Source organism: Cebus imitator, unplaced genomic scaffold, assembly GCF_001604975.1.
Source record: "Cebus imitator isolate Cc_AM_T3 unplaced genomic scaffold, Cebus_imitator-1.0 Scaffold180, whole genome shotgun sequence".
Taxonomy (NCBI): Eukaryota; Metazoa; Chordata; class Mammalia; order Primates; family Cebidae; genus Cebus; species Cebus imitator.
The window spans coordinates 1,093,978-1,121,626 of record NW_016107495.1 but is presented as its reverse complement, the minus strand read 5'-3'; the positions used below and the strand labels follow the sequence as shown (position 1 = coordinate 1,121,626).

Genomic DNA, 27,649 nt, shown 5'->3' with positions numbered 1-27,649 from the left:
GGATTACAGGCTTGAGCCACCGCGCCCGGCCCTTTAAAATTTTTGTACCCAGATGAGCTGATTCTTTATCTTTTTTCCACGGGAGAACTAAGTATACAGGTGAGAAAAGACAAGATATATTAATATATCTGAGAGAACTGATGGTGAAATCAATTTTTTGGGTTAGAACTTCCCCAAACAGTGTCCTTCAAATAGGGTTCAGGGGTGCTAAGATATTTATCTCCTAAAACCTTGGGGTTCACTCCAGTATGGCATATAAATATTGTATCACTTTCTATGTGTGGTGAGCAGTGCTCCAGGTGACCTTCCTTCCTTTCCTTCTAGGGGAGGAAGTTGCCTTGTACTGTGCCAAATATCTTCCTGATATCATCAAAGATCAGAAGGCCTACAAGGAAGGCAAGCTACAGAAGGTCTGTCTTCTCACACTGTTCATTCCTCACTTGTGTAGGCTTTTCCCTTGTTCTCCAGCCCTTGGGCTTTTCTTTTCTTTTTGTCCCCTAGCTGCTACTTATTTACTTGAAGGTCTGTCTTCTCACACTGTTCATTCCTCACTTGTGTAGGCTTTTCCCTTGTTCTCCAGCCCTTGGGCTTTTCTTTTCTTTTTGTCCCCTAGCTGCTACTTATTTACTCTTGAAGAATTCGGTGTCTAAAACGAGCTTATTAGCTGCGTTTTAGACTTGTCTTCTTATTCCCAGGCCTCTGAACTGTTTTTATCTTTGAGTGTCTCTTAGTGTGGTGGCTTATACTCTAATTTGTTTTCCTTGTGCTCAGGATTGTATATAAGCAATTCATTTTGTACTAGTCTTAGATTATTTTGCTTATATTCAGGCTTTAGAGGATGCCTTCTTGGCTATTGATGCCAAACTGACCACTGAGGAAGTCATTAAAGAGCTGGCACAGATTGCAGGGCGACCCACTGAGGATGAAGATGAAAAAGAAAAAGTAGCTGATGAAGATGATGGTGAGTGTGGCATCCATTGTTTGAGAGGATATCAGTATTTTAAGAAATATTCTTTAATACTACTTATTTATCAGTTCTAAGATAGGATGGCCTTCTAGGTACCTGGGGAGTCCTTATGTTAAAGAAACCAATAGTGTTCTCCTGCATTGTATGTGGTTATGAAAAGGAGGGAGAGAATTATCTTTGTGGAGTGATATCTTAGCTGTAAGCATTATCTTTGGAGTCTTCCTGGTTCCTGCTGGTATTTCTGTGCTTTTTTTTTTCCCTCAAGACTGGAACAGTTATTAGCCCTAGTAGCCAGTCATTAAGCCTAACTCCTAATTCTATAATACCATTTCTGGTTTCCTGGATCCTCAGCCAGAATAGGGCTTTCACAACTTAACAGTAACAAATGAGATGTGAGAGGGGAAATATAGTAACTAGTGTTGCTTTGATTAAGAAGAGGATGAAACTCAAAAACCAAAAGAAGTCTGTGGAGGAGGAAGAGCTAGGAGATATTCTTCTGAGACTTGATAAGCGAGAGGAACCTTAGGAGTGGGAGGTTGTGGGGAAGTTAGAACTCAGGCTGTCGAGGTAGTGAGAGGGACTGATCCCATGAGGCGTCTGGCATGGGGGCTCTGATTTAGCCTCTTCCCTGCAGTGGACAATGAGGAGGCTGCACTGCTGCATGAAGAGGCTACCATGACTATTGAAGAGCTGCTGACACGCTACGGGCAGAACTGTCACAAGGGTCCTCCCCACAGCAAATCTGGAACTGGGACAGGCGAGGAACCAGGGTCCCAGGGCCTCAATGGGGAGGCAGGACCTGAGGACTCAACTAGGGAAACTCCTTCACAGGAAAATGGCCCCACAGTCAAGGTCTACACAGGCTTTTCCTCCAACTCGGAACGTGGGACTGAGGCAGGCCAAGTTGGTGAGCCTGGCATTCCTACTGGTGAGGCTGGGCCTTCCTGCTCTTCAGCCTCTGACAAGCTGCCTCGAGTTGCTAAGTCCAAGTTCTTTGAGGACAGTGAGGATGAGTCAGATGAGGCGGAGGAGGAAGAGGAAGACAGTGAGGTAAGGGCCTGTGAGGGCAGGCAGATGCTGAAGTAGCAGAGAGGTCCTGTTTTGTTGCCAACTGTAGTTTTCAACTCTCCCCTAAGACCCACTGTATTCTAAGCTTTAGCCCTGAATTCATTGAGCTCCATCATTACAGGTACCATTTGCCTTCTTACCTCTTCCTTTGTTGATACTATAACAAACAGATCTAGTTCTGGCTTTTGTCTGTCTCCTAGAGAGAGAACAAGAAGATAGTTGTTATCTTGGCTTAGTTTTCTTCTCTGGACAATTTATTTTCTGGCCACGGTGCCTAAAAGATACTTTTGGCTGGCAGCTCTTGCCTTGTCCTGGGCTTTTTGCTAGTGACTGCTAAGCTCAGTTCAGGATGTCAGTTATACTCATGCTAGCCCTTTCCATCCCCCCTGTTTTCATGACCATATACTTGTATCTTTTGGTGTTTTGAGGACCTGTGTTCAGTCAGAGCCTCTTGATTCTGAGTATGTGCTGGAGGGGAGGGAGAGGATCATCACAGTCTCAGCAGTCTGGGATCCTCCCTCTGGCAGGAATGCAGTGACGAAGAGGATGGCTACAGCAGTGAGGAGGCAGAGAATGAGGAAGACGAGGATGACACTGAGGAGGCTGAAGAGGATGATGAAGAAGAAGAGATGATGGTACCAGGGATGGAAGGCAAAGAGGAGGTATGTGGGGAAGGGGAGCAGTGAGTCTTAAAAAGCCACAAGGCAGGTGTGAAACCCCAGATTTTTATTTTGAGACAGGGGATCCCCTGATACTTTAGGTTGGAAGTCATAGTCATGGGGATTTATTCTGCAAGGGAAACGAGGTGGTGGTAAGCCTTTGGGGTCAAATTATCTAAAAACAAGGGAGAGAGAATGTGCTGCTGTCTCTCAAAAGATGAAATCTGCCCAGTGCAGTGTCTCACGCCTGTAATCCCAGCACTTTGGAGGCTAAGATGGGTGGATCACCTGAGGTCAGGAGTTCAAGACCGGCCTGGCCAACATGGCAAAACTCCGTCTCTAATAAAAAATACAAAAGTTAGCCATGCGTGGTGGCAGGCGCCTGTAATCCCAGCTACTCGGGAGGCTGAGGCAGGAGAAACCACTTGAACCCGGGCAATGGAAGTTTCAGTGAGCTGAGATCACACCACTACACTCTGGCTTGGGTGATAAGAACAAAACTCTGTCTTTAAAAAAAAAAAAAAAGATGAAATCTGTGCTTCTCCTGTTTGTTAAAGCTCTTTTGGGGGTCCCAGTGGAAGCAAGCATAGGTGAATGGTCAGGAGCACATCAGTGAGGAACTCATGTTCAGAAGCTCCCATGATGCTCCCTTTCTTCCTCTTAAGCCTGGCTCTGACAGTGGTACGACAGCTGTGGTGGCCCTGATACGAGGGAAGCAGTTGATTGTAGCCAACGCAGGAGACTCTCGTTGTGTGGTATCTGAGGCTGGCAAAGCTTTGGACATGTCCTATGATCACAAACCAGAGGATGAAGTAGAACTAGCACGTATCAAGAATGCTGGTGGCAAGGTCACCATGGATGGGCGAGTCAACGGGGGCCTCAACCTCTCCAGAGCCATTGGTAAGGGCCAAGAAACTCTGTTCCAGACTACCTAGTAGCAAACTTTAATCTTCCTAGCACTTGTGCCTTTCAAAGCACTTTAATATCTACCTCTGTTCTTATGTTCCTGTGAAATAGCTAAGATGGGTATAGGTATCATTATACCTATCTTAGGTAATGGTTGAATGATGAGAAAGACTGGTGAGTGACTCTTAAGGTTCAGCAATCTGGTGGCAGGGCTGAGACTAGAAAAACTAGGACTCAGTTTTCCATTCCACTAGATTATGGAACTTTGTAAAGAAGAGAAATGAATGGCAAGGTTTGACCTGCCACAAACACAAGTCTGTGGGAAGTATCCAAACTGTTCATCAACCAATCATTCCTTTACTCCAGGGGACCACTTCTATAAGAGGAACAAGAACCTGCCACCCGAGGAACAGATGATTTCAGCCCTTCCTGACATCAAGGTGCTGACTCTCACTGACGACCACGAATTCATGGTCATTGCCTGTGATGGCATCTGGTGAGCACTGGCAGAATGCCCTAAATTCCCCTTTCTGCAGCATTTCTTCTCTTATAGGGCTCAGGCCATCTCTAGGATTAAAGCCTAGGCAGACCTAGGCCTCTTGGTGAGTCAAGAGCACCCAGACTAAGGCAGAGCTGAGAGTTTCTGTAGGTATTTACACTGGCCTGGGCCACCACCTCTATCCATACTCCTCTACTCTGCCTTGGTGGGATTAGAAAATTCTGACTGTTGTTCTCAACCCCAGGAATGTGATGAGCAGCCAGGAAGTTGTAGACTTCATTCAATCAAAGATCAGCCAGCGTGATGAAAATGGGGAGCTTCGGTTATTGTCATCTATTGTAGAAGAGGTGAGTACCAGGGTAGAGAAGAGAGGGTATCTGGTCTGCACAGCTAGGGTATACTCTTTTCATCTGAGCCAAGTTGGCAATCTGGGAGCGTACCATTAATTGCTGACAGACGCTGAACCCTGACTACAAAGTTCCACCTTCTCTTATTTCCCTGACTTAGCCTTATGCCTTATGGACTAGCAAGTGGGCTGTTTTATGATACCTCTTGCCCATTGCTCTCCTTCTACCACTCTGACTCAGGAGGCCAGCCCTCTTGTGGGACTCCAGGTTCCCAGAAAGGTGTTCAAACCCTGTAGCTGAGCTATCCCCATCCCTTTTGTAGCTGCTGGATCAGTGCCTGGCACCAGATACTTCTGGGGATGGTACAGGGTGTGACAACATGACCTGCATCATCATTTGCTTCAAGCCCCGAAACACAGCAGAGCTCCAGCCGGAGAGTAGCAAGCGGAAACTAGAGGAGGTGCTTTCTACTGAGGCGGCTGAAGAAAATGGCAACAGTGACAAGAAGAAGGCCAAGCGGGACTAGCAGTCATTCAGACCCCTGCCCATCTGGACTGTTTTCTGAGCCCTCCGGACCTGAGACTGAGTTTTGTCTTTTTCCTTTAGCCTTAGCAGTGGGTATGAGGTGTGCAGGGGGAGCTGGGTGGCTTCACTCCACCCATTCCAAAGAGGGCTCTCCCACCACACAGCAGCCGGGAGCCTCTGCTATCCTCCCCAGCCTCCTCTTTGCTCCTCGGGCTCATCACCGGTTCTGTGCCTGTACTCTGTTGTGTTGGAGGGAAGGACTGGCGGTTCTGGTTTTTACTCTGTGAACACTTTATTTAAGGACATTCTTTTTTATTGGCGGCTCCATGGCCCTCGGCCGCTTGCACCCGCTCTCTGTTGTACACTTTCAATCAACACTTTTTCAGACTAAAGGCCAAAACCTAATCGTGTGCATCGTGTCCTTTTTTTTTTCCTGCTGCTGTGGCCCTAGATTTGGCCCCATCCATAGCATCTGGAGCGTCCCCGTGTGCGTGTGCGTGTGCCCGTGTGTGTCCCGCGCGTGTGTAGGCCAGCCCCGAGCGAGCTGCTGGGGGGCCGACCTGGCGGGCGTCAAGACTGCTCCTTCTTCCCTCCTGGAGCCAGAAATGATCTAGTTCCCCCAGGAAGGGGTCGGGACTGGTCTGCCGGGCCTGAAACCTGGAGTCGGGCCGGGCGCCTCCGGCCGGCTCCCAATGACTGCTGATTGGCTGGCTCGCCGCCTCGTCACAATCACTTCCCGGTCACGCCATGGAGGCTCCCGCCGCGGCCGATTCTCACGGACTACGCGTCCCGTGCGGCTCTGCGGCGGCGGAAGCGGAAGCGAGTACGGAGGTACCAGCTGGTCTCCGTAGGGGGGTAGGGGGCTCCATGAATGGAAGCGGCGGCGGCGGCGGGAGCGGCCTGAGCTGGGCGCTGGGGCCAGGGCCGAGGGCTGCCCAGGGCCCGCGCCGCTGCATGGGGGCGGCCCGCGGGCCCTGAGAGGAAGGGCGGACAGGCGGGCTGAGATAGGAGGGGCGGGGTCGGGCGGCCACAGGCCGGAGGCGCGTCGGGCTGGAGCCGGTCACGATGCCCCGAAGGAAGCAAAGCCACCCGCAACCCGTGAAATGCGAGGGGGTCAAAGGTCAGGGGTCAGGGGCCTTGAGGGGGAGAGGAGCGGGGGTGGGGGTCAGTGGAGTGGGCTCAGGTCATGGTGGAGGGCGACTCTTGAGGGATGAGGTGGGCGATCCAGATTCCTAGCTTCCCACCGAGGCAAGGGAATCAGAGTGGGTCAGTGAGTACGGGAAGTGTGGTCCACGAGGGCTGGCTCCTGAGGGAGAATCCACAAGCCCCCTCCCCTCTTCAGTGGATACTACTGAAGACTCCCTCGACGAAGGACCCGGGGCTCTGGTATTGGAGAGTGATTTGCTACTAGGCCAGGATCTGGAGTTTGAGGAGGAAGAGGAGGAAGGCGACGGCAACAGTGACCAGCTCATGGGCTTCGAGAGAGACTCGGAAGGTGGGTTTTCGGGACTTAGTTAAGGATTTGTGACCGCTGGAGACCTCAGCCCTTCAGAAGGCGGGTTAGGTGAACAGAACACCATTTCCTGCCACAACTGAGGGCTGGTTTAGTTTACATTTGAGCTCAGTGACTTCATTTGTTTAATGGTCCAATGACTTCCATCACTTTGTTGAGGTGAAGTTCTGAGGCCTGGTCAAAGGTGATATGAATAGGAGGGTGGGTGAATCACATGCAGCAACTGATTAAAAGTAAATGTCCTGTCCCTCTCCCAGGCCCATTCCTTATGTGTATTTACTTTTAAGAGGTTCAGGGAAGCAAACTCTCTGTAAATCATTCAACCCAGTACTTAGGTCTAATGTAACCCTTTCACCTGCAGTGTAAGCTCCTTTTGTATTGAGAGGTTTTAGTTTGTCTTTATCCTTCCATGTGCCTCTTCCCTGTGATCTTAGCATCACCCTACCCTAATTTGCTGCACTACCCATCCACTTAGCAAGATGTTTTTGAAATTCATTGAGGGGATCCATGTAAATATGAATCTATTCTTCAGCCAGACAAGTGGTATTACGTGCATTACTTTCATTGTCTCCACTTCCCTCCAAATTTTGCCTGAGAGATAGGTTTCATTTTACAGCAGCTCCTTACTAAAAGGGGCCTTAGCAATAGAGTTTAGAAAAAGTCTCGGGGCTCTCTGCCTTTTGTATTTTTACTTTCTTATCTCAAGAATTAATTACATTACTGATTCATTTCAGTCTGTGGTCCACTGTGAGCCCTTGATCCTTGCCCATTCAATGAAACTAGATACAGATCAATTTTTCTATCATTAGATGAGTCCAGTCTAAGAGGTAGAAAATTCATGTTGAATTTTCTGGAATTATTGCAGGGGAGACCTTGATTTCTAGGAGGGAACTAAAGGGATCATCAGAGCTAAGGGTGGAGCCAAGCAAGTGGTGAGACCATAAGTGAAAAAGGGAGTGTATGGAGCCTGATCCTACCCCATGCTGATGTCTCTTCTCATGTCTGTTTCACCAGGAGACTCTCTGGGGGCCAAGCCTGGGCTTCCCTATGGGCTGAGCGACGATGAGTCTGGGGGCGGCCGGGCACTAAGTGCCGAGAGTGAAGTTGAGGAGCCAGCCAGGGGTCCAGGGGAGGCCAGGGGTGAGAGGCCAGGCCCAGCCTGCCAGCTGTGTGGGGGGCCGACAGGTGAGGGGCCGTGTTGTGGGGCAGGAGGGCCGGGTGGGGGGCCCCTGCTGCCCCCACGGCTACTGTACTCATGCCGCCTCTGCACCTTCGTGTCCCACTACTCGAGCCACCTGAAGCGGCACATGCAGACACACAGCGGGGAGAAGCCGTTCCGCTGTGGCCGCTGCCCCTACGCCTCAGCCCAGCTCGTCAACCTGACACGACATACCCGCACCCATACTGGCGAGAAGCCCTACCGCTGTCCCCACTGCCCCTTTGCCTGCAGCAGCCTGGGCAACCTGAGGCGGCATCAGCGTACCCATGCAGGGCCCCCCACTCCTCCCTGCCCGACCTGTGGCTTCCGCTGCTGTGCTCCACGACCAGCCCGGCCTCCCAGTCCCACAGAGCAGGAGGGGGCGGTGCCGCGGCGACCTGAAGGTAAGAGAGGCCAGGGACCAAAGATCTTGGGACATGGGTGGCTGGTCCTAGGAATGCTTGGATTGGATTCATAGCCCAGGTCTTTGTCCCCACAGATGCTCTGCTCCTTCCAGATTTGAGCCTCCATGTGCCACCAGGTGGTGCCAGTTTCCTGCCAGACTGTGGGCAGCTGCGGGGTGAAGGGGAGGGCCTCTGCGGGACTGGATCAGAACCACTGCCAGAGCTGCTGTTCCCTTGGACCTGCCGGGGCTGTGGACAAGAGCTGGAGGAGGGTGAGGGTAGTCGGCTGGGAGCTGCCATGTGTGGGCGCTGCATGCGAGGAGAGGCTGGAGGGGGTGCCAGTGGGGGGCCCCAGGGCCCCAGTGACAAAGGCTTTGCCTGTAGCCTCTGCCCCTTTGCCACTCACTATCCCAACCACCTGGCCCGGCACATGAAGACACACAGTGGTGAGAAGCCCTTCCGCTGCGCCCGCTGTCCTTATGCCTCTGCTCATCTGGATAACCTGAAACGGCACCAGCGCGTCCACACAGGAGAGAAGCCCTACAAATGCCCCCTCTGCCCCTATGCCTGTGGCAATCTGGCCAACCTCAAGCGTCACGGTCGCATCCACTCTGGTGACAAACCTTTTCGGTGTAGCCTTTGCAACTACAGCTGCAACCAGAGCATGAACCTCAAACGTCACATGCTGCGGCACACAGGCGAGAAGCCCTTCCGCTGTGCCACCTGTGCTTATACCACAGGCCACTGGGACAACTACAAGCGCCACCAGAAGGTGCATGGCCACGGTGGGGCAGGAGGGCCTGGTCTCTCTGCCTCTGAGGGCTGGGCCCCACCTCATAGCCCACCCTCTGTTTTGAGTTCTCGGGGCCCACCAGCCCTGGGCACTGCTGGCAGCCGGGCTGTCCATACAGACTCACCCTGAACTAGGTCCTTCTTCCCCATGTTTTATACAGACGGACTAGAAGCCACCTTCTTCCTCCCCCGCTGGCCAGGGGCTCCACACAGACTAACCTAGGCACTATAAGGACCAGCCCAACCCCATGGGCGGGGGGCCATATGGACCGGGGGCCTTGCCTTGACTGATGCACTTCATGAGCTCAGTGAGAAGGGCCCTGTATTCACCTCCACTGCTCCCAAGGGCTGTGGACAACCTGGCTGGAGGACTGCCCAGCCTCCCACCTGTTTATTTAACTTATTTCAGTGCTTTATAATAAAGGAAACACTAACAAAGCCATGTCTATGCTGAATTGGCAATGGCAGGCAGTTTAGCCTTACCCTTAGCATAGTAGTCCATGCTGTGATGATGGGGGAAGCAGGGACAGTGAGAGGGAACCAGAGGTAGGCAGCAATCAGGCCAAGTTTAATGATGGGGAACTGGGCCACACCAAACACAGACCTCTGCCCATCCCCTTGGCCTTTGGTCCATGGCCCCAAGAAGCCAGAAGTGGCCCAGAGGGAGCTGTGGTTCCTCCCCAAGACAGGTAGCCATGGTCCCTTGGACTCTGTGCAAAACACTAAATGCTAATTTGGCATCAAGGGCCAGCTCTGAAAAGAGAAGGAGCCATCCTTTGTGCAGCCAGCCCAGGGGACAAGGAAAAGTAGGATACGAGGCCCCTGGCCAAGAGAAAAGCGGAAAGTAGGAAGGCGGGGAAGGAAAAGACCCTCCTCCCTCGCGAGCTTGGGGGACACAGGCACAGGGCAAGTTTCAATTCCTCTGGGGTAGAGGGCAGACATCCAAGCAGTGGAGATTACAGATCCTCATCTCCAATGCCCTCGAAGGCAAAATTGCCGTGGACATCACTGGCACTGGCATCTGTGCTGGGACTGCCAATTCCCCGCAAGCTCACAGCACTCAGCTTACTCTGTAACAAAGACAGGGTGGAGTCAGAAAGCTTGGGTGTGCAAGGTCCCCCAACACCAACCTCACCAACCCTGGAACTCACTGAGAGTTTGACCATAGAATCCCGGGTGGCATCAGGTGACTCCTGGGGAAGAAGAGGCAGAGGTGTCAGAAACCCACTAGGAGAGGTGAGGCAGGGCTGAGAGCCAGGGTTCTGACCAGGAGGTAATACTTACAAGCAGTGGTGGGGACTTCACTGCTTGCTGGCTGTCTGACCGTCTCAGAGTGCCCCCCACCCGCCGGCGCAGCATCTGGGGTCAGAGACAAGGTGCCGGTGAGGACAGGATCACTTCCCCTCTCAAGAAAAGCCTCACACCTAGGACAAAAGGCAGGGGGAGCACACCCACTTGCTGCTCAGTCCACACTTGCTGCCTACCTTCCTGATACTGCCACCAGATTTCTTCACCATCAGCTCATCCACCATGGACTGCAAGCAGATGCTCATCATGATAGCCTGAGGGCAAGAAGAGTGCCCAGCTTGACAAGAGTGGTCACTCTGAGCCCAGCACCACTAAGGGCTCCCACATTGAGTACTAGAAAGCCTACACTTTTATCTAAGGGGCTCCAGAGGCCTGAGGGTAGGTTCACACCTGGGGGCTCGTGATGGTGACCCACTGTAGCCGGTCCTTGCTCATGAGGTATTCAAAAGCCAGTTCCAGACGCACCTCACCCCGGCCCCGGCCTGGGCTACTTGTGCCTCCACTGGGCAATGGCACCTGGGAGAGGAAGGGGAATTAGGCTGAGTTCACTCTGACCAACCTGCCTGCCTCCCTGACCCACTGCAGCCCATTGCCTAAGCTCAAGGCTTTCCAGGCCCCCATCCCAGGCCTCCCCTTCCTACCCCAACTCACAGAGGAGGTGACCCGCCAGCATCGCATGCGGGTGACCCGGAAGGAGCCTTCTCGGAGTTGCTGGCCAGGCAGGCGGAGCTGGAGGCTGAGCTCACTGTTGCCTGCGCTCACCACCACAGGACAGTCCTTCTCTGGGAAGTCAGCCACACAGGCATCAAAGCGCAGGTAGCCATAGTGCCGCAGTGTCTGGGCCAGTCTCAGGAACTGAAAAATGGTCATCACGTGGGGTAGATTAGGAGGGGGAATGGGGCAGCTCAGACAAAGCAACCCTTTGGAGGGAGACAGAGAGGCAGGGCTCACCTCCTTCTTGGAGACTTTCTCTTGCAAAGATTTGAGTTGCCGATGCTGTTCCTTGGTGACCAAGATCCACCCACGCTCAATATCTGATACTGTCTATAGTAGAGACAAGGGGCAGGCATTAGGAGGTCCCAGTCAGCAATCCAAGGAAAGTGTCTACAGTTAGCGCTGTCCAGCCTGACCCCTAGCCCCACACTTGAGTGACCTCTTTGTAGTAAGTCCTGGATCTTATCAGCTTAATAAAAGTAAGGAGAGTAGATATTGTGCCAGCAGCACTGATAGTATTCTAGGAACTTCCCCATGAACTGGGAACAAAGACATGACAGGAGTTTTCTTGGGAGAGTGAGTCACGAGTTATATTCTTCAGGGGAAGGGTTCTGAGGCAGCTCCAAGCTCACCTGAGCATAAAGCAGGTTCAGGCCAACCCGGTTCTCCATGACATCGTCATCATAGGCAGAGTCCCAATAACTGTGAGGCCAAGGGGTGGAAAGGGGTAATGGAGCTAAGCTGGGGTAAGGCAAGAGGTAGAATGGAAAATGGGCAAAACAGGAGCAATCTGGAACTATCAGGGGCTAATGGTATACTGGAAGGAAGCTTGGGAGGCCTGGCAGAAACACCCAGCACTATACCCCCTTGTCCAGATTATTCTGTCTCAATATGTGGCCCAATAATCCACTCTACATGGCACCCCCCAACCCCACTTCCAGGCCCAGCCCTAACCTCTTCCTGAGCACAATCTTATACTCTTGACTCCGAAGACTGGTAACAGACACATAAGGCAGCTCGAACTCTTGCAACTTCCGTACAACTATGGGTTTTTTAAATTAAAAAAAAAAGGAAAACGTAATGAGATTTAAAGAAAGGGAAGTCAAGAAAGTAGTGCCCTGAGGCAATGCTCATGGGAGGGGAGGGGGGAGTTAGAGGGGCTGCAAACTCACTACTGGAAGTACAATGAAGCAGTCAAGTCCAGAGAAACTCACAAGAAAAGGCTCCATCCTCTTTTTCTCGAACTAAGAATAGACTAAAGTATCCAATCAAGTCATCTGGAAGATCCAGCTTTGCAGCTACAGCCTGGGGACGGGGACAGAAGTATAGTTCATCATACTAGCTGGTTCCAATAATTCTCCAAGCCCAGGACCCTGGGGTGCAGGGGGAGAAGGGACAGTGCTGAACAAGTGCCTCACCTCCAGGACGTCCTCAGTTTGATCTGAAGTTAGCACGTTGACCAGAACTTTCTGCCCATTGCTGAGCAGCACTTCCAAGGATACCTCCTCTGTGGGGACCTGCTGTGTCTCCTGTTGTGAGCATACATGGGGATTGGAGGCACTGCCTTGTCCCTTACCCTGACCTATGTCCAACTCTATTTCTAGGTCTCTTTTGTATCTTTATTCTCAGCTGCTTAAATACAGGCTGGGATTTCTTTGATTTCATGGGAATTAGCAGAAGTTCCATTTAATTAAAAAGACGACTTCTCTGTTATTATACTAAAATGTCATGGCCTGGTCAGGCATGGTGGCTCACACCTGTAATCCCAGCACTTTGGGAGGCCAAGAAGGGAGTTTGTGACTATCCTGGCCAACATGGCAAACTCTCATCTCCACTAAAAATACAAAAATTAGCCAGGCATGGTGGTGGGTATCTGTAATCTCAGCTACTTGGGAGGCTGAGGCCGGGGAATTGCTTGAACCCAGGAAGTGGAGGTTGCAGTGAGCTGAGATTGCACCACTGCACTCCACCCTGGGCAAGAGAGTGAGACTCTGTCTCAAAAAAATAAAAAGGTCCTTTCCTTAAATCTTGGTCCCACCCAAAGCCCTACCTGTTGTGCCCGACGCAGGAAACTGTTGAAGGTCTCGCTGCTCCCAAGCAATGGGTCTTGCCGAACTATGGGGACAAGAAAACAATATTACAGGAACTTAGGAGTCACTCTTGGCTCCCCAGTCCTCCACTCAGTAGGTTCTCCAGACCCCATTTCCTGGGCTGATGGTGGCCTGCCACATCCCCCAGCTGGCCTCACCTCACTCACTGTTTGCATAAATTCTTCACCTGCCCCACCCTTGGCTGCCATCTAGGTGAGTCCAGTCTATAGAACTAGGGAAATAACAATGATGTTAATCTAAAGCACATCAGATACAAATTAAGTTCTCTCCACTAATCTTAAGACTAGTGTTATACTAGTATTTCTCATAGATGTTAGTGCCCAAATTGTTTTGCTAGTACATAGAGTTACATATCCTTGTAGACTATTTACTTTGCTAATTACATAACAGATCAAACAAGAGGCTTCCCAGATCTAGAAATTAAATCAGGCCCTTCTACAGAACCAGCTATTTTCAAGTCTCTCCCCGTAGTCCTCAGTATAGTCAACCTAAAGTTTCCTGCAACCACTCACCAGCTTGCATGTACTTCTCTAACTGCTCTCTCCTCTGTTCTACCTCAGCAGGAGTCAGAGAGAAAAGCTTCTTTGGGGGGAATGCAGGAAGCACATTGGCCCCATACTCCTTCCGAAGCTATTTAGAGAAAGAGATACAACCCTTCACATAAACACAGAAAATGAGAGGAGGCAATCTACACTCATAATGTTCTCTTGAGCACCCCTCCCTTCCCCTCAGTCCCTGCTCCCCTATCTATCCTGGTCATCTGAGAAACAACTCCTTTGGCAGTGGTAGCATCTCAAGGGAGCTGTCCTCGATATAAGTTGTTCTCTATCTTATTGTGTACAAGTCAACCCCTTTACAGTATGGGGAGGATTTGTAATGGGCCAGGACCCATAGGGATCCCCTTGACCACCTAGTAAGACTGTTCACTGAACCCTCACAGGAAGCAAAGGGCTTTATAACGTGCACAGTTAATAGCTAAGTCTGTTCACAAAGTATCTTAGAACTTAAAGGGACTTTGTAGATCAAAGAATTCATCTTTCAGTTGTAGAAAACTTAGGACCAAAGTAATGCTCAGGCACGGTGGCTCACGCCTGTATTCTCTGCACTTTGGGAGGCCGAGGTGGGCAGATCACCCGAGGTCAGGAGTTCAAGACCAGCCTGGCCAACATGGTGAAACCCCGTCTCTACTAAACATACAAAAATTAGGTGGGTGTGGTGGCCGGCACATGTAATCCCAGCTACTCAGGAGGCTGAGACAGGAAAATCGCTTGAACCCGGGAGGCAGAGGTTGGAGTGAGCTGAGATCATGCGGCTGCACTTCAGCCTGGGCGACAAGAGCAAAACTCCATCTCAAAAAAGAAAGGAAAAGAAAAAAAAAGAACTCAGATAACTTGCTCAGGGTTGTACAACTAATTATCAGTGGATATCTGAGTTAAATAGACTTTACAATCTCCTAAGGAAGGAGAACAGACACTGCATCACAGATACATAACGACAACTGTAACAGCTAAAGCGTGGAAACGAGCCAAAGAACACAAAAGGAAATTGGTGAATCGTTTGTTTAAGCAGGGAAAAGAATTTCAAGTTGCAGCTCAGATGACAGAAGGAATGTGCTTTGACAGCCTAGGTTGAGGTAGCAGAGGGTAGGGGATGGTTTGTCCATGCAAGGGTAAAGGCTACTAGGGCACGAAGACTGGACAGAGAACCAGGGTATGAGTACAGGAAGGAGCAATTGTTGCGCAGACGTTAAGCTTCTTAGGGAGTTCCCCGGAAATGTCAGACAAGACAAACCAGGACCCTTCCCTGTGGCAATGATTAAAGGGGAACTACAGCCTACGGGAACAAGGGCGGGTAAAGGGAGACACAAATGCCCATGTGGAGGGAAAGGCTTGAAGCTGTTTTAAGGCAGGGGTGCTAGTCCCACCTGCTCGTGCAGCCCCAGGAGCTGGCTGTAGCGCACCCGACAGTGTAGGACTCCATTCACGTGTATATTATAGGCCTGAGGACACAAAAGTAGTCAAGCATTTTAGGGTTGCGGTCTGCGCAACCCCCTTGAGGACCTTGGCAGAAAGTTGCCTGGCAACTCCGCCGGAGTAACGCGCTAATCTCCCAAGGGTTGGTTCGCTTGTTTTCTCCAGGGCCACGTCCCAAAGCTGAAGAGCAGTCCGGGGGAAATTCGGACGCTTGTGTTGCAGTCTCCCTTCCCAAGAGGCCAGTGACGCCCACCAGAGCAGCCGCGGCCTAGCTGGGGGAGGCGACCCGGCAGAACAAAGGGCCTACAGGAGCTCGGGCGACCACTGTACGAATCCGACACACGAGATAAGCTCCTAGAGAGGCCGTCGGGAGTAGGCAGCCCAGGACCAGGCCCGAAGGGTGGCAGTCAGGCCTCGGAGATCGCTCCGAGAGGGCTCGGGCCCGTTATCCCCGCCCCTGCCCGGCCCGGCTTCGGCCGCTCCTCACCACGTAGGCGGAGCCGCCGCTGTCCCCGCTGCGGGACTCGGTTTCGGGAATGGAAAAGTGCATGTTCCCTACGGCAGGGCCCTGCCGGGCTCCGGACTGTGAGGGCCGCAGCGGCTCTGCACGCTCCCTTCCGCTGCTCAGCGAGTCTCCGCAGCCTCACTCGCCATTTTGAGAGCCCTGCGATCCGAAGTGGGGAGGCGGTGGGACGTCGGCCGCGGGACGCAGCCGCTCGTACATGCTGGGAACTGTAGTCTAAAGGGCAGGAGCCGCCTTTCGGGACCGGGAACCCAAAGTGCACTTGGCCCTCGTTGCGACCCGTAGAGCGGGGCGGGGGCGGAGCGGGGCCCCATGGTCCATCGGAAGTTGTAGTCCGATTGGAGCTGCACGCTTCGCTTCGGTGGCTCAGCCTCCCGCCCAGGTGGCGCTGTAGACCCAGCGGCCGCGGAGCCAGGCAGCGGGGCGGCTTCGTGACCGCGGCGGGCGGAGCCTAGGACTGAGGGCGATGGCTGCCGTGGCCGTGGCTGTTCGCGAGGGTGAGTGAAGGGCCGGGCCTGCCTACCGGTACGGGGTCGACGAGCTTCGGACAGCTAGTGCCGGGCCCTGAGAGCTTTTGGGCCCCGCCGCTCCCTTCTGGCGCCACGCTGGGCTCCGGTCTACACAGTCTCGAGCGCAGTCCCGCGCCGCTGCACCGGCTGGTTCCTGTAAGGCGGGTCGGTGACCTCTCCTTTCCTTTGATCCGCCGCGCAGTGCGTCCCCACGCGGATCCCTGGCTCGCCTCGCGCCTGGCTGCGGAGCCGTGGTCATGCCAACCCAGCAGCCGGCTGCGCCGAGTACGAGTGCCCCCAAACCCTCCCGGAGTCTCTCTGGCTCACTTTGTGCCCTGTTTTCTGATGCAGACTCGGGATCCGGGATGAAGGCGGAGCTTCCCCCTGGGCCTGGGGTAAGTGAGGCTTCCCTCCCAAGCTGCCAGCCAAGCGCTACGCAGGAGGCTATGCCAGCTTTATTCCGCCCCAGCTCCCATTCCGTTTCAGTTTCTCAGTAAGCCAGACGATTTTACAGAGTTCTTCCAACCCTAGCAATATGTGATTCTGTCCCTGGAGGAGAAACTTCAGTCTCTGGATGTAAACTTGTAACAGGTAGCTTGTAGAAGTTAGGGGGAACTAGGGATTTTAAATCGTGAAAATCTTGTAAGCATCCAATAGTGTTTGTTCCCCTTTGGAATTGTTGGGGAAGAGCAGTATCCTATGTCTGTGTCTCAGGCAGTGGGGAGAGAAATGACTAAAGAAGAGAAGCTGCAGCTTCGGAAGGAAAAGAAACAGCAGAAGAAGAAACGGAAGGAGGAAAAGGTGGCAGAACCAGAAACTGGCTCTGCTGTATCTGCAGCCCAATGTCAAGGTGCGGTTTTTTTTTTTAAAGGGCTGGGATGTGGAGCTGGTAGAGGGATATGGTGGGAGAGAGAAGGGAGAGACAGGACAAAGTTGGTTTGAGCAAGTGTGTAAAGCAAAGAGGTTTAGATAAACAAGGAGAGAAGCTAGTTTGGGCTAGGGCACGGATATTGCCTGCAGACAGCTTGCACACCTTTTTTTTTTTTAAATGCTTTTAGTAGGCCCAACCAGAGAACTGCCAGAATCGGGCATTCAGTTGGGTACGCCTGGGGAGAAAGTTCCAGCTAGTCGGAGTAAGGCTGAACTTCGGGCTGAGCGCCGAGCCAAGCAGGAGGCTGAGCGGGCCCTGAAACAGGCAAGAAAAGAACAAGGAGGGCCACCTCCTAAGGGCTGCCCCACCACCTCCAGCAGAGCTGGAGAAACCCCCTCAGGTATTTTCCCTTCATTTTAAGACCTCCCTTACTCCTAATTCTAACACCAGCTCAGGCTGCCCTGTAATAAAACAGCTCTCCCCTCTCATTCTCACCTTTGGACCCAGAGTTCTGAATTCTTCCCACAACCCCATCACCCTACCCTATTTCCTTATCTATCCTATTCTCCTGTTTCCCCAACCTCATCCTGTTTTTCTTGATGCCCCTTATACCCTAAGAGCAAATTACCCATTTCAAGACCTACAGTGTCCTGAAAACAGGATCATTATCTTTCAGGAGTGAAGCATCTCCCTGAGTACCCTCAGGTTGATGACCTACTTCTGAGAAGGCTTGTTAAAAAACCAGAGCGTCAGCAGGTAGGAAGTGGGTTTGCTGCCTGGCTAGAGAGAGCCTAGAGAAAGGGACTGGAGTGGGGAAATGTGCTGGGAACAGAGACCTTGGAGAAGGATGGGTGCTTGGGTCAGAGTAGTGTTACTGTTCACTTCCCCTCCAGCTTTATCCCAACATTTTAAAACTCTGGACCATTGGTGCTGTTCCCCTGTTTTGTCTAGGTTCCTACACGAAAGGATTATGGATCCAAAGTCAGTCTCTTCTCTCACCTACCCCAGTACAGCAGACAAAACTCTCTAACACAGTTTATGAGGTAGGATCCTATGACATTGTCATAACTTTTGAGTCTGAGGAGTTTTAGTAAGTCAGTATTGAAAGTGAATAGTAATCTGAGATTGGCTCTGTGGGAAGAAGTATGAACCCAATGCAGAACTCTAGAGGAACTGGGGAGATCTGTGCTAGTGAAGGAAGTTCCTTTTCATCAGGGGCAGGTGGGCAGTAGGTGTTCAAGCTCCCTTTCAAAGTATGTGACACCGCCATCCCATCAGCATCCCATCCTCTGTGATCCACCCAGCCATGGTGCGACTCGGCCTGCAGTACTCCCAGGGCCTGGTCAGTGGCTCCAATGCCCGGTGTATTGCCCTGCTTCGTGCCTTGCAGCAGGTATGTTCCATCGTGTTCTCTCTTATGATCCAACCCCAACTCCCCCAACACTACCCCAGCTTCTGTCACCCAAGGTCACCTCTGGGGGACAGAGGGAATACTCCCACTCTCAGAACATTTTCCTCAGTGAAGCTTACCCCTAATCTCCCTTCAGAGGTCTTTATTAAGGGGCATTTTGCAGATCAACTTGTGTACTCTGTAGGTGATTCAGGATTACACAACACCGCCCAATGAAGAACTCTCCAGGGATCTAGTGAATAAACTAAAACCCTACATGAGGTAGGAACAACCACTCTTAAGTCCACTCCCACCTCACCCAATCTTTGTCCTGTACTGTTTCCTGCTTTCCTATCTCTGTTTTCATTTTCTGTTTTATTTTCTTTTCAAAGACATTTTTTTAAATGTGAAAGCTTTGTTAGTTGTGCAGAGTTGCACAGAAGTAAGGTATTGCTATTGCATTATAGCTTCCTGACTCAGTGCCGTCCCTTGTCAGCGAGCATGCACAACGCCATCAAGTTTCTTAACAAGGAAATCACCGGTGTGAGCAGTTCCAAGCGGGAAGAGGAGGTGATGAGTATGAGAAATGAGGAAGGCATGCACCATGGGTAGAATTAAGAAACATGTTCAGAACTCCGGGGAGGGCCAACATAAGCCATTTTTGCGCTGGTCAAGGGTTAAGGAAGGGTTTGGGCATTCTGCCTTCTGCCATCTTTGTCATTATACACATGTTCAAGCACCTGGCATGATCATCATTAGAAAGGAGTTCCTTTCTTATTCATTAAACATTTTACTCCATTTAGGCCAAGTCAGAACTTCAAGCAGCCATTGATCGGTATGTGCAAGAGAAGATTGTGCTTGCAGCTCAGGCAATTTCACGCTTTGCTTACAAGAAGATCAGTAATGGAGATGTGATCCTGGTATACGGATGGTATGGTCCAGACCCTATAAGCAAATTGGGGAGTTGGAATGATCTGAAGAAGGATTACCCATTTGCCTTTGGGAACAAGTTAGTCATCAGTTAGTGACATTTATAACTGAATCCTCCTCTTCATTTACTCTAGCTCATCTCTGGTATCAAGAATTCTTCAGGAGGCTTGGATAGAAGGCCGGCGGTTTCGGGTGGTAGTGGTGGACAGCCGGCCACGGCTGGAAGGAAGGCACATGCTTCGTTCTCTAGTCCGTGCTGGGGTCCCCGCCTCCTACCTGCTGATTCCTGCAGCCTCCTATGTGCTCCCAGAGGTGAGTACAGAAGAAAAGGACTCCAAAGTTGGAGGTAAAAAGGGGTAGTAATATAGACATAATCTCACCTTCCCAAAGTTACAGTTTTGTTTTGTAACTTTTGTGCAAGATGGAGTACAGTGGTATGATCATAGTTCACTGCAGCCTTGACCTTCTGGGTTCAAGTGATCTTCCCACCTCAGCCTCTGAGTAGCTGGGACTACTGGTGTGCACCACCATGCCCATGTAATTTTTTATTTTTCTTGTAGAGATGGGATCTTGCTATATTGCCCAGTCTGGAACTCCTGGGCTGAAGCAGTTCCCCCTGCGGTGGCCTCCCAAGGTACTGGGATTACAGGCATAAGCCACTGTGCCCAGCCACAGTTATTTAGAAATATTAGAATTATATAGTCCTGGTCTGGCGCTGGGGCTCATGCCTGCAGTCTCAGCACTTTGGGAGGCCAAGGCGGGAGGATCACTTAAGCCCAAGAGTTGAAGACCAGCGTACTCAACATTATGAGACCTTGTCTCCACAAAAAATAAAAAATTAGCTGGGCATGGTGGCACGTGCATGTAGTTACAGCTACTTAGGAGGTTGAGGTGGGAGGATCACTTGAGCCTAGGAGGTTGAGGCTACAGTGAGCTGTGATTGCACCACTGCACTCCAGCTTGGATGACAGAGTGAAACTGTGTCAAAAAAAAGAATTACATAGCCCTGTTTGTATTTAATTGGAAAAACATTGACACTGTGTTACACTGTCATCACATTAAACTAGCAACCATGAAGAGAGAACAGGACAAAAGTAACTTCAAAGTTTAGTGTTCCTGTGGGAGATTTGGTGGGTCAGTGGGCAGGTGTTTTCACAGAAGAGCCATCATTAAGGTGTTTTCACAGAAGAAAAGCCATCATTAAGATTTATTACTTCTCTCTTTTTCCTTCCCTTCTTTTCACAGGTGTTGAGATTTATTAATTGTCTTAATGTTGCTTTCCTGGAAGTAGGGGACCTTATTCTGCACTGGTACAACAATGACATTCTTTTCTTCCCCTTCTCCTGTGAAACAAACAGGTTTCCAAGGTGCTATTGGGAGCTCATGCACTCTTGGCTAATGGGTCTGTGATGTCTCGGGTAGGGACAGCACAGTTGGCCCTGGTGGCTCGAGCCCATAATGTGCCAGTGCTGGTTTGCTGTGAAACATACAAGTTCTGTGAGCGTGTGCAGACTGATGCCTTTGTCTCTAATGAGCTAGGTAAGGAGGGCAGAAGAGAAGCCTCCAGCTACCTGTTAAGACTTGAGGGAGAGGGAGAGGGGTGGTTAAACTGGAACTTCTTTTCTGAAAGAACATAATGGGTACACCTTCCATTGCAGATGACCCTGATGATCTGCAGTATAAGCGGGGAGAACATGTCACGCTGGCTAACTGGCAGAACTACGCATCCCTGCGGTTGTTGAATCTAGTTTATGATGTAACTCCTCCAGAGCTTGTGGATTTGGTGATCACGGAGCTGGGGATGATCCCTTGCAGTTCTGTACCTGTTGTCCTACGAGTCAAGAGCAGTGACCAGTGAGGGGGAAACGGGGTTAATAAATGCCATACTCCCTATCCTCAGCAACTCTGCTGCCTTTGTTTCTCTTTTAGCATCTCCACCACCTAAGTTAGGAATTCAGACTCCGCAACCCCTTTTATCACCTGCTACTAACCTCAGACCTTTGTGGAGACCCTCTCAGGTAACTAGCTCCATGCCAGTACATCGGGGCTAATGTGAAGGTCAGTATAAAGAACAAAAACTACCCAAATCATCAGTCATTCACTGAGCATCTACATGTCAGACACTTAACTAGGTATGAGGGGGAATATGAGGACAAATAGTCCTGGGCTGGGTGCACTGACTCATTCCTGTTATTTCACCATTTTGGGAGGCAAAGACAGGATTACTTGAGCCCAGAGGTTTGAGACAAGCCGGGGCAACATGGCAATCCTGTCTCTGCAAAAAATAAAAATTAGCTGGGCATGGTTGTGCTCATCTGTTGTCCCAGCTACTCAAGAGGCTGAAGCTGGAGGATTGCTTGAGCCCAGGAGGTAGAGGCTGCAGTAAGCCATGATTGTGCCATTGCACTCCACCCTGTCTCAAAAAAGAGTCCTAACTTTATAAATAAGCATTTGTTAAATACTTATTGTGTGTCAGAAACTGTTCTGAACCCTTTCCTACCCAAGTAGGAAGATTAATACAACTCTGTGAAGGCCAGGTGCTGTGGCTCATGCTTGTAATCCTAGTACTTTGGGAGGCTGAAGCAGGCGGATCACCTGAGGTCAGGAGTTCAAGACCAGCCTGGCCAACATGATGAAACCCTGTCTCTATTAAAAATACAAAAATTAACTGGGCATGATTGTGCATGCTTGTAATCTCAGCTACTCAGGAGGTTGAGGCAGGAGAATGGCTTGAACCCAGGAGACGGAAGTTGCAGTCAGTCGAGATCGAGCCATTGCACTCTAGCCTGGGCAACAAAGCGAGGTTCCATCTCTAAAAATAAAAACAATAATACAACTCTATGAAGTAAATGTGATTTTACAGATGAGATAATGGAAGCACAGAAAGGTTAAGTTGCTTGCCCAAGGCAACACAGCTCAGGCACAGAAAGGTTAAATTACTTGCCCTAGGTAACACAGCTAGGCAATAGCTAAACCAGGATGTGACCTCAGGCAGTCTGGATCAGAGAATGTGCCATTAACTTTTGTGCTCTATTTAAGGAGCACCACCTACCTTGGCATAGGAAGATTTGTCTGCAATGAGGTAACCCACTAGTAGTATAAACAAAAGATTGGTGAAGACTTCACAGGTCACATCTAACGTAGTCCTTGAAAGATAACTAATTTCCCAGTTGGGAGAAGAAAAAAAAAAAAAACTTGAACACAAAGAACAGGCCTTAAAGTGAGTGACAAGTGTAAAGGGTCACGTAGTATGATGAGGCTAGAACTGAGGTTTAATGTGAGTGATCAAGCTCCAAAAGTAAGTTGAGGCCAGATTGTGAGTCCATCACTGGTTAGCTTAAAATGGAGAGTTATCTACTGGGTATATGTGTATGCGTTTTATTGATTTTTTTTTTTGACAGAGTCTCACACTGTTGCCCAGCTGGAGTGCAATGGCACAATCTCGGTTCACTGTAACCACCACCTCCCAGGTTCAAGTGATTCTCCTGCCTCAGCCTCCTGACTACCTGGGATTATAGGTGCACACTACCATACCTGGCTAATTTTTTTTTGTTTGTTTGTATTTTTAGTATAGACGGGGTTTCACTATGTTGGCCAGGCTGGTCTTTAACTACTGACCTTGTGATCTGCCCACCTCGGCCTCCCAAAATGTTGGCATTACAGGATTGAGCCACCGCACCCGACCCTAATTTTTTTTTTTTGAGACAGAGTCTTGGCTCACTGCAACCTCCGCCTGCCAGTTTCAAGCAGTTCTCCTGCCTCAGCCTCCTGAGTAGCTGGGATTACAGGCATGTGCCACTATGCCTGGCTAATTTTGTATTTTTAGTAGAGATGGGGTTTCGCCATGTTGGTCAGGCTGGCCCCAAATTCCTGACCTCAGGTGATCTGCCCACCTCAGCCTCCTAAAGTGCTGCAATTACAGGCGTGAACCACTGCGCCTGGCCATACTATGCCGTTTTATATAAGAGACTTGAGCATCCACAGGTATTGGTATCTGCCAGTGTCCAGGAACAAATCTCAACAAATGGATACTGAGAGACAACTGTATTTACATTTGAGTATAAATACATAAAATGTCTAGACTGAAAACAAGAAACTGATTAATTGCCTGGATGGCTGGAGACAGAGGCAGAACGGAGTCTTCACCTTATAAATACCCTTGGTATCTTTTGAATTTTGAGCCATGTGAATGTCTTATTCCAGAATAAATATAATTATTTACTTTAAAAAGAGATTTGCAGTGGCTCACGCCTGTAATCCCAGCACTTTGGGATTACAGAGGTGGGTGGATCCCTTGAGATCAGGACGAGACCAGCCTGGCCAACCTGTTGAAACATCTTCTCTAATAAAAATACAAAAATTAGCCGGGTGTGGTGCCAGGTGCCTGTAATCCCAGCTACTCGGGAGGCTGAGGCAGGTGAATTGCTTGAACCCGGGAGGCAGAGGTTGCACTGAGCCAAGATCCACTTCAGCCTGGGAGACAAAGCAAGGCTCCGTCTCAAAAAAAAAAAAAAAAGAATTTTGCAATAGTTTAAGTCAAAGATAGCCTAATCTAAGGAAACAGGAATGAAGAGGCAGATTTGTTCATTACAGAAGTAAATGCTTGAAAGTGAGAGCTGTCCATCACACAAGCATTGCTAGCTAAGACAGAGTTGAAGACTCATGGGACTGGGTGTCCTCTTCCTCCCCCTTTTATTTTTATTTTCATTTTTTTGAGATGGAGTCTTGCTTTGTCGCCCAGGTGGGAGTGCAGTGGCACGATCTCAGCTCACTGCAACCTCTGCCTCCCAGGTTTAAGCAATTCTCCTGCCTCAGCCTCCCGAGTAGCTGGGATTACAGGTGTGCGCCACCATATCCAGCTAATTTGTATTTTTAGTTCAGACGGGGTTTCACCAAATTGGCCAGGCTGATCTCCGAACTACTGACTCAGGTGATCCCCCTGCGTCAGCCTCCTAATGTGCCGGGATTACAGGCATGAGCCACCACGCTCGGCTTTCTCCCTCTTTTAGGTCTTAGCTATCTCTGATAGTTTTCTTACATATATTGCACAACCAAGGGAATTTAATGGGTGAGATTACTTGGGCAGAGAAAGGTTTGTTTACTCCACCCCTTCCTTCTCCGCATTTATACATCCTGCACTCTCCTCCAGGTATGGGGAAACTTGCAAAATTTCTTTTTTTTTCATGTCTTGGTAACAGCAAAAGAGACCTGTGATATTTTTATGGCTTTTAGATGCCTCAGGAAAAGACAGAAACCTGTTGCATTCATTCCTCCTCCACCGCATCTCACCTACCTTTGACAGAATGGGGCAGGCCGGGCGCGGTGGCTCACGCCTGTAATCCAAACACTTTGGAGGCCAAGGTGGGCGCATCACCTGAGGTCAGGAGTTCAAGACCAGCCTGACCAACATGGTGAAACCCCGTCTTTATTTAAATAAATTTAAAAAAATAAAATTAAATTAAAAAATTAAAATTAAAATACAAAAAGGAATGGGGGCAAAACCTCTGACCAAGGGCAAGGACCAAGGCCAGGGCTCACTCTCATAGTACGGCCTGCCGGCCTCAGGCCACATTTTTCTCTTTTTTGCAATTCTCCTGCCTCAGCCTCCTGACTAAAGGTGCACCACCATACCCGCGTAGGGTAGCTTTGTATTTTTAGTAGAGACGGGGTTTCACCAAGTTGGCCAGGCTGGTCTCGAACTCCTGACCTTCAGTGATGCCTCAGCCTTGGCCTCCCAAAGTGCTGGGATTACAGGCATGAGTCGCTGAGCCGGGGCTCCTTTTTTTTTTTTTTACCTGATTCACCACGGGGGGGAAAAAAACAAAAAAAAAAAAAAAAAAAAAAAAAAAAAAAAAAAAAAAAAAAAAAAAAAAAAAAAAAAAAAAAAAAAAAAAAAAAAAAAAAAAAAAAAAAAAAAAAAAAAAAAAAAAAGGAAAGAGACGGGATCTCACTATGTTGCCCAGGCTGGTCTCGAATTCCTGGGCTCAAGTGATCCTCCCCCGCCTTGGCCTCCCAAAGTGCTGGGATTACAGGCATGAGCCACCACGCTCAGCCAAAGCCATCCTTTTCTACTCCTACTCCTTCCCTTCCTTGTCCTCTTTCCAAGCTCTCTCTGGCCCATCCCTGACTTCGCTACCGGCAGAAGCTGGAGTCATTTTCCAGCGGCCGGCGGCGAGGACTTCTTTGTCTCCCAGACTTGTCTTGGCCTCGTACGCCGCCAGGTTGCAGGTACAAACTTTCAGGTCCAGCCGGCTCCTAGGGCCACAGGCGCGGCCATGTGGCCTTAAAGGCAGGATTCAACGATCCAGAGCGCAAGCCTGGATAGGGAGTCCGCCTCCTCCCGGCTCCCGTCGAGGCCGCGTGGGAACCCGTTGGCCGCGCAGGCGTCGATCTCCCCTTTTGACACTGAAACTCCCATGAGGCCCTGCAGCGTCCCCGGCTTCGCTGAAGACGCCCTGGAAATCGGCCGGCTCCGCAGGGCTCGGTGACTCTGGCCGCACTGCATTATGGAATACAGAGTCTAAGAGAAAACTAGCGCGGCACCGACTCGCGACCAAGCTCACGTGTTTACCTTGTGCACTGGGGTGGGGGCGTCAGGGAAGAGCAGCTAACAAGATTTCGTCATAAGATCGCGACCAGACAGGCGGCGCCATCTTCGAACTTAGACTTCCGGAAGGACTTTGGCGAGGGTGAGTGTACCGCCGCTGCGGGTGTGTGGGGGGTCCCACGATTACTCTTCCCCCTTCTTTTGCCATAGCACTAAGATATTGGGAACAAAATCTGGCTCCGCTCTTCTCCCTGCCACAGCAGCGCCCCTTTCAGCGTCTGCGCTCTTACAGAGCACCATCATGCTCCGCACCTTCACTACTGTGGCCACCGTGCACCCCCCCTCTCAGCAAGCCTCGGGTTTTGCCCTCCTCCCCCCACGCTGTGTCGGTAACGCGGCAGCCTGTGTCCGGGCGTCGGCGCTGCTTATATAGTGTCCCTCGAACTAGGCCAACCTACCGTAGTCCTTGGTCTTAGAAAAACCAGGGCTCCTCTCTCTCACAGGCTAGTAGAGAAAGCTGCCTTCACGCCTGGGACTGAAGAAGAGCAGGTGATGGCCCCTAGAGTGGTTCTGGGTCAATCTCAGCTGTGTCCCATCCTTTTCGAGGAAGCTCTTTAACCCCGAGGGTTGTGCCCCGCGCGCTGCAACGCCATTGGCGTAGCCAAGGGCCAGTTATGTTTCCGTCTAGTCCTTTTGTCCCGTGGCAAGTTGGCTGTCTGTTGGGGAAGGCAGAGGTGGCGACTTGAACTCCGCCAGAGGTAACTAACTTTGTTGGAGAGATGTATGGGGTATGGACAAACCTTTTTGCCCCAGAGGCATATACAAGTTTAAGTCAATCCTGTGCCATCGTCACTATTTTTGCCATCCCTTCTTATCAACTGTACTATTATTTTCTGAATAGTTCTCTTTGAATTATTTAAAAAGTTTAAATCCATTTATCTCGATCTAAGCATTATGAATGAAATTCTGGGTTTTATGGACTACTTATAGTTTATGTAAGTTGAAATAAAAGCACTAGTCATTAAAATGTTTGTTTTCGTACCATTAAAATCATTTTGCATACCCCCGGTTGTACCGTAGGAAACTGTAGGAAACAGTTTATTAAGCCAATCAGTTGTTTAAAGTAATTTCATATTTGAGGTGCAGTGTTGTGTCATTACTTTTTCTTGGCTGGGTAGGTCAGGCTGGCATCCTGGAGCAGCAAGGAAACCAGACAGTTTGGGGTGCAGTGTAAGGTTTTATAAACTCTAGTACAAATTTACTGATCATCTATTCCTTTACTGTGTATTCAAAATTTATATTATAAAATCATACATGGAAATACACCACCACATCCTGCTGCTGCCTTCCATGAGAAGTGCCTTCTTAAAAGGATTTTTGTGCCTTGAGTCAGTTTCACAGTCAACAGAAGTTAATTATTGCACTTACCATGTACCAGGTTTTAATACAATAATCAGACAGGTAAGATCCCTATCTTATGAAACTTGTAGGGAAGATAAGTCCTGAACAAGTAAATACCCATATCTTTTATCCTCGAAATTCTAGATGAACTAGAGAACTAGATGTAAGATCCAAAATTAGAAAAATTCTTAGAAGAAAATAAGAGAGCTGACTGTGGTGCTCGTTCCTGCAATCCTAGCACTTTGGAAGGCTGAAGTGGACTGGATCACCTGAGGTCAGGAGTTCGAGACCAGTCCAGCCAGCATGACGAAACCCCATGTATACTAAAAATAGAAAAATTAGCCGGGCATGGAGGCGTGTGACTATGATCCTAGCTATGTAGGAGGCTGAGGCAGAAGAGTTGCTTGAATCCAGGAGGCAGAGGTTGCAGTGAGGCAAGATCATGTCACTGCACTCCAGCCTGGGTGACAGAGGGAGACACTGTCTCAAAAAAA

At 50.1% G+C, this 27,649-nt stretch overlaps 5 protein-coding genes across 13 annotated transcripts in view; 4 read left to right on the top strand and 1 right to left on the bottom strand.

Moving 5' to 3' along the window:
- PPM1G (protein phosphatase, Mg2+/Mn2+ dependent 1G) overlaps nucleotides 1–5,381 on the top strand; it is a 29,257-nt gene extending 23,876 nt beyond the window's left edge. Inside the window, exons 5-12 of the mRNA XM_037744649.1 lie at nucleotides 323–410; nucleotides 829–961; nucleotides 1,602–2,017; nucleotides 2,563–2,697; nucleotides 3,360–3,594; nucleotides 3,967–4,096; nucleotides 4,344–4,446; nucleotides 4,769–5,381. Coding sequence (XP_037600577.1) covers nucleotides 323–410; nucleotides 829–961; nucleotides 1,602–2,017; nucleotides 2,563–2,697; nucleotides 3,360–3,594; nucleotides 3,967–4,096; nucleotides 4,344–4,446; nucleotides 4,769–4,972 — 1,444 coding nt within the window. The 3' untranslated portion in view covers nucleotides 4,973–5,381. The remainder of the gene's footprint in view (nucleotides 1–322; nucleotides 411–828; nucleotides 962–1,601; nucleotides 2,018–2,562; nucleotides 2,698–3,359; nucleotides 3,595–3,966; nucleotides 4,097–4,343; nucleotides 4,447–4,768) is intronic.
- On the top strand, nucleotides 5,382–9,673 carry ZNF513 (zinc finger protein 513). 3 transcript variants are annotated; one of them, XM_017545601.2, is made up of 4 exons: nucleotides 5,382–5,802; nucleotides 6,314–6,466; nucleotides 7,499–8,086; nucleotides 8,182–9,673. In XM_017545601.2, exons 1-4 carry the CDS (start codon nucleotides 5,664–5,666, stop codon nucleotides 9,006–9,008), a joined length of 1,707 nt encoding a protein of 568 aa, XP_017401090.1. In that variant the 5' UTR covers nucleotides 5,382–5,663; the 3' UTR covers nucleotides 9,009–9,673. The 3 variants fall into 3 exon arrangements, with proteins under 3 accessions (XP_017401090.1, XP_017401091.1, XP_037600554.1); XM_017545602.2 differs by having other exon boundaries at nucleotides 5,775–6,091; nucleotides 8,182–9,320; XM_037744626.1 differs by lacking the exons at nucleotides 5,382–5,802; nucleotides 6,314–6,466 and adding an exon at nucleotides 6,512–7,399 and having other exon boundaries at nucleotides 7,445–8,086; nucleotides 8,182–9,316.
- Nucleotides 9,426–15,766, bottom strand: SNX17 (sorting nexin 17). The gene is made up of 15 exons (XM_017545611.2): nucleotides 15,472–15,766; nucleotides 14,936–15,010; nucleotides 13,524–13,641; nucleotides 12,951–13,015; nucleotides 12,319–12,429; nucleotides 12,115–12,205; nucleotides 11,855–11,942; nucleotides 11,533–11,602; nucleotides 11,138–11,230; nucleotides 10,838–11,041; nucleotides 10,577–10,702; nucleotides 10,363–10,440; nucleotides 10,163–10,237; nucleotides 10,030–10,071; nucleotides 9,426–9,948 (listed from the first exon to the last, which is right to left on the bottom strand). Exons 1-15 carry the CDS (start codon nucleotides 15,532–15,534, stop codon nucleotides 9,835–9,837), a joined length of 1,413 nt encoding a protein of 470 aa, XP_017401100.1. The 5' UTR covers nucleotides 15,535–15,766; the 3' UTR covers nucleotides 9,426–9,834.
- A 43-nt stretch (nucleotides 15,767–15,809) lies between these two features.
- Nucleotides 15,810–21,110, top strand: EIF2B4 (eukaryotic translation initiation factor 2B subunit delta). Of its 7 annotated transcripts, none has more exons than XM_017545606.1 (13): nucleotides 15,810–16,004; nucleotides 16,368–16,411; nucleotides 16,731–16,866; nucleotides 17,075–17,287; nucleotides 17,564–17,643; nucleotides 17,839–17,930; nucleotides 18,166–18,280; nucleotides 18,483–18,559; nucleotides 18,745–18,847; nucleotides 19,081–19,208; nucleotides 19,342–19,519; nucleotides 20,566–20,746; nucleotides 20,866–21,110. In XM_017545606.1, the coding sequence occupies exons 1-13, from the start codon at nucleotides 15,974–15,976 to the stop codon at nucleotides 21,063–21,065; spliced, it is 1,578 nt and encodes a 525-aa protein (XP_017401095.1). In that variant the 5' UTR covers nucleotides 15,810–15,973; the 3' UTR covers nucleotides 21,066–21,110. The 7 variants fall into 7 exon arrangements, with proteins under 7 accessions (XP_017401095.1, XP_017401098.1, XP_017401096.1 ...); XM_017545609.1 differs by having other exon boundaries at nucleotides 15,836–16,004; nucleotides 18,192–18,280; XM_017545607.2 differs by having other exon boundaries at nucleotides 15,849–16,004; nucleotides 17,078–17,287.
- Nucleotides 21,111–25,121: 4,011 nt separating this feature from the next.
- The window catches only part of GTF3C2 (general transcription factor IIIC subunit 2), a 33,604-nt gene continuing 31,076 nt past the window's right edge, over nucleotides 25,122–27,649 (top strand). Inside the window, exon 1 of the mRNA XM_017545599.1 lies at nucleotides 25,122–25,896. The gene's annotated coding sequence lies outside the window, so the exon portion shown is untranslated. The remainder of the gene's footprint in view (nucleotides 25,897–27,649) is intronic.